Below are 8565 nucleotides of genomic sequence, written 5' to 3'. Positions count from 1 at the left end.
CGGCCGCAGCGCGCTCCGCTCGCCTCCCAGCGGGCGGCCCCAAACCCGCGCTGCCCCCTGGCGCCTGCGCAGTGCGCGGCGGGAAGCGGGCGCTCCGCCGCCGGAGGGCCGGCAGCGCCCGAGGTGGGGCCCGCCGGAGCGTGGCGGCCGGACAGCGCTGGCGTCCCCTACCCGCGGGAGGCGGCGGCATGGAGGCGCTCCTGTCCCCGCTGGAATCCGCCCGGTTCATCGCGGGCCGCAGCCGAGACGTGTCGGTGGACGAGGAGGGTGCGAGAAAGGTGGCCGAGTCGCTGTTCGATAAAGCGGCGGCGTTCGGCCTGTCGGGATGGAAGGCGCTGCACGAGCTGAACCCGCGGGCCGCCAGCGAGGAGGCGGTGAGCTGGGTATTCCTGGTGGACACCCTCAACTTCTCCTTCTGGTCCGAGAGCGACGAGCAGAAGTGCCTGGTGCGCTACAAGGGGAAGGCGTACAGCGGCTACTGGGCGCTCTGCGCTGCCGTCAACCGCGCGCTGGATGACGGTCAGTGCGGGCGGGCTGGGAGCGGCGGTCGTGCGGGGCTGGCGGTGGGTGGGCGGCTGCCGCGCGGGGAAGGAAAGGCCCCGGTCGTGTAAAAACGCGTTCGGTGCGTCTGCGGTCAGCGCTCTGTGACCTGGGGTATTTCCATGGCGAACGAGAAGGCCACGGCAAGCTGAGAGCCGTCGGGGTTGGCCGGCTGCCCGAGCAGCCCCAGTGGGTCTGGAAAGCACGTGCCTCCGCGCCGGTGTGCCGGCATTCCGCCGTGTCTGAACGCACTCCTGGGGAGAAAGAAAAGACGAAGACAGAAAGAGAAAGGAAGACAGAAAGAAAGAAAGAAAAACATATCTGAACGCGCAGATGGAAGCTTAGTAAAATTTATGCTTTATTTTTTTTTAATTAAAGGAGAGCTGGCAGTAAGATCCTTCTTGTAAGTATGTAACAGTGAGGAGCTCAGGCAAAAAAAGACTGATAGTAATGGCTGTATGTGCCTAGAGTACAGTGTGTGTGCCATGCTGAACAATGGAAGCAAACCATTGGAGGAAAATCACATGCAGAACGTAAAAAACATACCATAGCTGCATGTGAGGAATTCCTACCCAAGCAGGGAGCACACCAAGCACACGCATGTAGTGTTAAGCAGCTACTTGAGTGTGATCTTCACTGGACATTGTCAGTTTTAAGAGCTGAGAGGCTCTCTGAGTCTTGCATTTGTAATGGGTCTGTGTGAAGGGTCTCTGGGTGCAGCGCAGCAGCCTAACATCTTGCTTTTACTCTTCTGAAGGAATACCTATTACCAGTGCATCATACTATGCCACTATGACACTGGACCAGGTCAGACAAGTGTTTCGATCTGACACAGAAGTGCCCATGCCTCTGCTTGAAGAGAGGCACCAGGTGCTGAGTGAAAGCGGAACAGTTCTGCTGGAGAAGTTTGGAGGCTCTTTCCTCACCTGTGTTAAAATGAGTGAGAACAGCGCTCAGAAACTGCTACGTCTCGTGGTGGAAAACTTCCCTTCTTACAGAGATGAGGCTGTTTTTGAGGTAAGTTAGTTGGGGCACTGAATTTTTTATGATATGATTTGTTACTGATTGTGGCTTTAAAAGATAGATTGTCTGTGATTTTTTTTTTTCCCTGGAGAGACAGTCAGCTCAGAATAGATGTAAAATTTGTGTATTTCTCATGGCTTCTAATACAGAAAAATGGAAACTGAACATAATGACTTCTGTGGAATTCAGAAGCAAAATTCAAGGGAATAGAAGGGAAATACAGCATTATTTGAATATTTCACTTCAAATCAGTACCGGGATTAGTCTGTATAATGAAAATCAGACTTCGAAGCAGGTTATCTAATTACGTAAATTGTTACAAGTAATGCAGATGTGGAAGATAGATTTTGAAATACTCTTGGGCTAAAGTATATGTTTTTGTTAAGACAAGGTAAAGATATTGAGATTTCATTTCTCTATCAGTCTAAACCTCTGAAAACAAAATCACACTATTTGTCAACAGTAAATGAAACCCCATCATTTGAAGTACTGAATTGGCCAGGAACATATATCTAGTGATAATTGTAAGGTTTTTTTCTTTCCCTCCTGGAGAAAGAGTTTTTCATGGGTTGTCTGTCTTTTTCACTCTGTTGTAGTCTATTTTGATGTACTCCAAGTTACACCACAACTCTATTTTATGTCTTATAAATGTGTAACATGTAAGATAATTTCTGCCTGACAAATCAGAGTCTTTGTTTTTCATGTCTTCTTTTTCTTTAAAATTGTACCTCTCACTTTTTTTCGTTTATCATAAGCATCTTTGCATCTAATGAAGGAGATGAAACTCTAGTAGTAGTATGAAAATGTACAACGAACTACCAGGAATCTGTAACTGTTGTTAGTTCAACAGACCTTGTAGGAATGACCGCAGGCCAGAATTAACTCTGAATGTCGCATCACTTATGTCAGGGTTGACATAATACAGAAGCTTTTTGCAACAGTTTCTCTGAAAGAAACTGGTGGGAAGTAAGAGTGTGTTTGGTGTTTTCCAGTTGTCTCTATGCAGGCATCCTTTTTTTTTTTTTTTTCTGTTTTTTTCTGCTCTATCTTGTACACTGTTCCATCTGTGGTAGTATTCGTATGTTATATCACCAAAACACCTTATTCTAGCTCCAGTGCAGCCTATGCTAAGGAATGGCTTGTACAGTCCTTTGGAGGTAGCACCCCGCAACACCACTCGTTGGGCCTTTGAATCAACTGTATTTTTCATTTACCTGTGATGTTGAATAGGTGGCATCATTTTGTACTCCTCTGTCGCCTACTGTGAAGATGCCATACTAACATGAAAAAAAAAATCAGGGATTCTCTATTAGTTAACATTGATGTTACTGGCTTAACTTACTGGGATTTTTACATAAGAAATCATTTTATGATGACTTCTGCGATCAAAAAGGAGGCATTTTTCAAGTGATAGAGTATTTTCTTATCTTTATAGTGACTGTATTCATTGACGTAATCTTTCATGAGATGGTGCTGAGTGCTTTACAAAGCAAGGCTCCCTAGAAGCAGCAGCAGATCACAGAATGAAAAGCTATTCCAAAAATGATCCCAGGCCATAAGCACTGACGTAGTAGTGAAGACTACTGCATAAACACAGAAACTGTTTTTCTACTTTCACTAAGCAAGCTGTGTATTTTGAAGGTGGGTGAAATAATGCAGATAAGGTTTACACCTTATTTGTTCTGTGAAATATTTTTTAAGAAAACATAATACAAGGTGATATGGATTGTATTATCAACACCATTTCTGTGCAGCCAGTTGAGATCTCACAAGTAGAGGTTTGCCTTTATTAGAAAGGGAACTAGAGATAGGTATTTGACAACATACTGGTGTTTTTCACTTACTCTCTGTAATAGAAACATGTGTGCAAGAATAAATTCTGTTCTGCAGTAAATCACACTGTCAGACTGCTACAGCTCTCCTATGATTTGACCTCCTAGAGGAACTTGTAAAATTAAGACAATTCCTTGGCTGCATGTCTTACCAAAAGTGTATACTAAAAACCTGTCATAATTACACATTACTGAATGTAATTACATATTGCCTATGTTCTTTCCCTTCTGTGCAGTGAAGTGCAAACCAAAACCCCTGAAGTCTTTTTGTCCTAGTATGGGTATTTCATATTTAGACATATTGCTGACTTTGAATACTGTCTTAAGTTTAAAAATTAAATTATTTATCAGGATTTGATTTATCAGGACATACATTTGAGTGCTTCCAAGCTTTGAGTCATCAATGCTGCATTTATGCACTTCTTTGTTTCCCATTTTCCACGGAGATGGTAAAATTCTTGTCCTCCTCCTATTTTCTGCTTTTCTTTCTAGCCATGTATAGCCATCAGAAAGATCAACACAATGGAAAAGGCATTACAAAAGAGGTGCAATGACAGAAGGACCAGCACAATAGAAAGATGCTATAAAGGAAGGGAAGAAGAGAAGAAGATCACTTACCCATCTACAAAGATCTAGGTTTGCAGGGAAAAGCTCCACCAAGGAGGAATCTCCAGAAAGAGATCCTTCCTTGGGGGCAGTCATCTCTTAAATGAGGCCTAAGAGAATTGCCTTCACCTGTGATCCCAGGTCTGACTGGGTCTTTCCTCCAGGTGTTCCATCAGTGGTTCAGGCTGTGACTCAGCAGTTCCCATACACTGTGCTATCACATTTGTATGTTTGCCAGCACAATACCCCTTCCTTCTTTTAGTATCCGTAGGCTAGAATCAGTTCTGTCTCTTGATACTTCTTGAAGTAAAGGTAGTGGAGTGGAAAACGAGGAGAAGTGGTAGCTTTTCTTGGAATGCGAGGGCAGAAAAGTTGTGGAAAATAAGTGTAGGTTTATCACCATCAAGTAAAATGTTCAGTTTTGGGGCAAATTACACTATCTTTGAGAGGCAGTACCATTCAACCACTGCTTTCCTTGCTCTCTGTTAAAAAGAACAGTTGGAAAATTTACTACAAAATCTTAATGGTCTTTTCCATGTAGAAAGTTTTCACGAACTTCAGATCTGTGCAGTGTAAAAACTAACGACTGAAACAGTGAAATTATCCATAATAATAATCCATAAGAAGTCCCAGGCAATATTTTTCTTCCAAGCTAAACTACAGCATGAGATGAAAAGTTCAGTTTGAAGTCTTTCTTCCATACTGCTCTTGCAAAATGATGTGGTGCTGTTGCTTACTACATGGGAAAAAATCTTAATGCTACTAAAAGAGCAATGACCTTGGTTTTCATTAGCTTCAGGATAGTAGGAGCTGTGATGCAGTTTGGTCTGTTTTTGATTTATTGATTTGCCCTTTAGAGTTTTGAGCAGTATTTTATTATTTAATAGACAAAATGTATAGTTCTCTAGAAGGAAATGTGTGTGTCTGTGTCGAGTGGGTAACGAAGTACAGAGAAAATTTATTTTCAGAATATTTGCAGAAGGTGTTCTGTGAAATGTTGTTGGATATCTTGTTTTCAGTGTTTTTGTACAATAGCATTTAATGGCAAAAAATAAACTGCTATGAGGAATGGTCCGTAAAATCTAGGCAGTAATATAAAATGAAATACTCTTTAAAAATGCCATTTATGAACTGAGGCTATATGAAGAGTGCTGGAATAGAACTTGAAGTAAGTAGAATCCCCGTCTATCTATATTTTTGCTTAACCATTTCAGTTACATCCCATTGTTAAGCATATGTCAAAAGCTAAAAATTTGGTCTATAAAGCAAAAAAAACCCAAAAGTATTAGGCTTCTTTTTTTTTCCTAAAGTTGCACATTTTGTTTGTCATAGAATAGAAGTCTGAACTCCATACAGAGTTTAGCACATCGTTAGTTTTTTCCCTTGTGAGTAGTCAATATAAGTATGTAAATTTTTGCAGGGTTTGCACCAGCACAAAAGCATGTAACAAAAACAGACCCAGACAGAGTGTTTAAGAAAACCTTATACTTGTGAATACCACAATTACTGAAATTATTTTTTTTTCCTCTGTCCTCTTCAACAAATAAGATACACTAGACAGCACTGAGAATCATGCCTTATAGTTTTCAGCAAAATTCTATTTCCTTAACGTTAAGTTTTCTTAAAGGAAGTTCATGAAACGTGTTAACTGTTTGATACGTGCTACTTAGCTTGGCTGTTGGACAACTGTAGGGCTTCAGAAAGAGTTGTTGTTTGCAGGACTCCAACCACTGTTTGTGAAGTAGAAGTAAACCAATATTAATGTTTTCTGCTATCTGAGGTTTTTTTTTTAAATAAATAATTTTTTATTCCACTGCTTTAGTAACTGTTATGTTTCTCTCTTTTTGTTTTTTAATGAGGGTTCCACGTTATATTTTGTGTGGTTCAGTGTTTAGATTTTAAGGCAATTATAGCGTTGTGCTTTTATTTATTGTTTTAGTTAATATTTGCTTAACAAAATAGTATCTTTTGTTGTTGTTTCTAGAACAACATAACTTACCTGTCTTCCTCTAGTTTTCATTTTCTGTATTTATTGATGTGTCCATAGCACTTAAACTATGTGGATATATATTTTTTTTCATCAGAAAAAGAAGGTATCTTTCTACAAACGGGCACAAATACTTGTGGCAGATACATGGAGTGTATTGGAAGGCAAGGGAGATGGCTTTTTTGGAGACATTTCTAGCCTGACTATATTTGCTGACTACAGAATTCCTCAAGTTCTTGTTCATTTAAAAGCCATGAAGTATTCCGAAGACCTAATGAAAAAGCTACGCGAAGGTTTGTTCCTTCCTTACTATTGTGAAGTATTCTTACGGTTTCAATCTATCTGTTCCTTGGATTAAACACTGGCAAGGTATGGATAAAAAGACTCTTAAGGGTTGATTTCAGAGTTTCAAAACAGCCACTGTTGACAGCAACACTTTCCAGCATGGTTATGGTTGTGATTTTGAGATTTAGATAATAGAAACAGCAGTTTTTTCGTTAGTTCAAAGAACCTGGAAAAGCATGGGGATTCTTGTTTGTCAGTACTCAACAGGAACTGCTGCTTATATGAGCAACAAACAAGGTAATAAGATAAACATCCACTTCAAGAAAACATGCCATTGCTTTTAAAGAAGATAATTGCACAGGGCTGGTTCCATATTGCAGTAGTTGTTAACTAGTAGATTGAATGAATGAAAGCAGAAACCAGTCCTTTTCCCACTGCAAAATGACTATGTTTATAGGAAGGACTATTGTTAGTGATTTTAAAGTTGCACAGCAAGATAAACAAATGACAAATGTGTTTGAGTGGCTGTGGTGGAAAAGTCCTCACCAAGATTCATGGAAAAGATAAATCGTTCTGTGATTATAAATGTGTCATAGAATCATAGAATGTTGTGATCTGTTTGATCTTTGATCTTAGTGAAGAATTACCCATTGCAGAAAATACCCAACTGGAATTATGTTTGAGTATCCCTTTTGACTCCAGAAACAAAATAGTCATGTACTGTATAGCCCAGGCACCTGTTCTCTCCCTGAGCCCAATTTATTATTATACAGGATGGCTTCGTAATTGAATGGGAGGCAAACTTAACAAATATGTATGGTAACGTTAAAGTAATCCATAGAAAACATGTAGTAACATAGTAAGTAGTTACACTATAAGGCATGAAAACTGTGATCCTAAAATAGCTTAAATGTGAAATAAAAAAAGAAAATCCTGGGCATCTGGTGATTCTGTCTCCATAACTGAGTTGCTGTCTCTTGTCCAACAGGAATTGTTTTCAAGTCTGGAGACAGAGAGGAGGTGGAAATCCGTGGTTGTTCCATTTGGTGCTGCATGCTAATCTGCAAACACTTGCTGGAGCTGTATGAGAAGAAAGGTCAAGACATGCGTGATCAGATCAATGCGGTTTTACTTGATTACTATCTCTGGGACTATGCCAGGGATCACAGGGAAGATATGAAAGATATTCCATTTCATCGAGTACGGTGTATATATTACTAAGTCCAGCAGGATAGCTACTGTATTGTTGCATTTTCTTTTCAATTACAATTCCTTTTTTTCATACAATGATTTGTCATATACTAGTTTGGAACTTGCTAAATGTAACAAATGCTTTCTGATGACGTTTGAATTACTTGCTTGATTTCTTTGAATCATACTGATTGAGACTGGAGTTAATAATGTAAAACTGCTGGAAAATTTGTAGTGATACAGATTTTATTACTCTTGCTTTGAGGTTTCTGCATGGCTATATACATATATCTACATACATACATTCATATATATGTACATGTATAGGAGAAGGTTGCTCCGAAAGTAATGCCTCCCTTTTATTTCCATGGAAACCACATTAGGTACAAAGAACACAACGCTGTTTGGTGGAGCAGATTCTCAGCAACAAAGTACTGTTTTTCCACATGGTTGCCACAGGTAGCTATACATTTTGCCAGCAATGAACAAGAGCGTGCATGCTGTGCCTGTAAAAATATGCCGCCAGGGAGGTGTCCCTCTGGCACTGTCCCCACTGCTGAAATGCACCGCCCACCGCCTCACTGTGCCCACATTCACTGTTTGCTCACTAGAAACGCTCAGGAAGTGTCAGCGAATGTCAGTGGGTGCCAGTTTTTTTGCATGGAGGAATTCATTTCCACCCCTTTGCTTCATAGCACTTCCATGTCAGATGCCATTGTGTCAGACTGCCCTTCTGCTGCTATCTGTTCCAGACCAACAAAAGGTAACAGAATAGTGGTGGGAAGGTTCAGCCTCTACTCTTGTACCACCAATGTTCTCCTCTGATATCGTGAGCCAAGGTAATAAAATAGGATGCGTTGCTTTTGGAGCAGCTCTGTACACAAACACAGGTGCATACGCAGCCAGTGGTTGTCACTGAGCCCGTGCCTGCATGTACCAACCCTACCCTGAAGTGACTTGTTCTTATTTTTGTCCGGGGAAAACTCGCCTTAAACTGCTAAGCTTTCTTATTCAGTGATCAGCGCAACTTTGGTAATAAAGCGTGCAGAGCATTAGCAGGCGCCGCCTTCTTCCTTCCGGGGAGCTGTGGGGCGGGCGCGC

General features: G+C 41.0%; 1 protein-coding gene across 1 annotated transcript; it reads left to right on the top strand.

Moving 5' to 3' along the window:
• Positions 56-8519, top strand: CZH9orf64 (chromosome Z C9orf64 homolog). The gene is made up of 4 exons (XM_021379403.1): positions 56-519; positions 1298-1557; positions 6086-6281; positions 7262-8519. The coding sequence occupies exons 1-4, from the start codon at positions 189-191 to the stop codon at positions 7492-7494; spliced, it is 1020 nt and encodes a 339-aa protein (XP_021235078.1). The 5' UTR covers positions 56-188; the 3' UTR covers positions 7495-8519.

This window comes from Numida meleagris, chromosome Z (assembly GCF_002078875.1).
Source record: "Numida meleagris isolate 19003 breed g44 Domestic line chromosome Z, NumMel1.0, whole genome shotgun sequence".
In the NCBI taxonomy this organism is placed as follows: domain Eukaryota; kingdom Metazoa; phylum Chordata; class Aves; order Galliformes; family Numididae; genus Numida; species Numida meleagris.
This window is presented reverse-complemented; position numbering and strand designations above follow the sequence as displayed.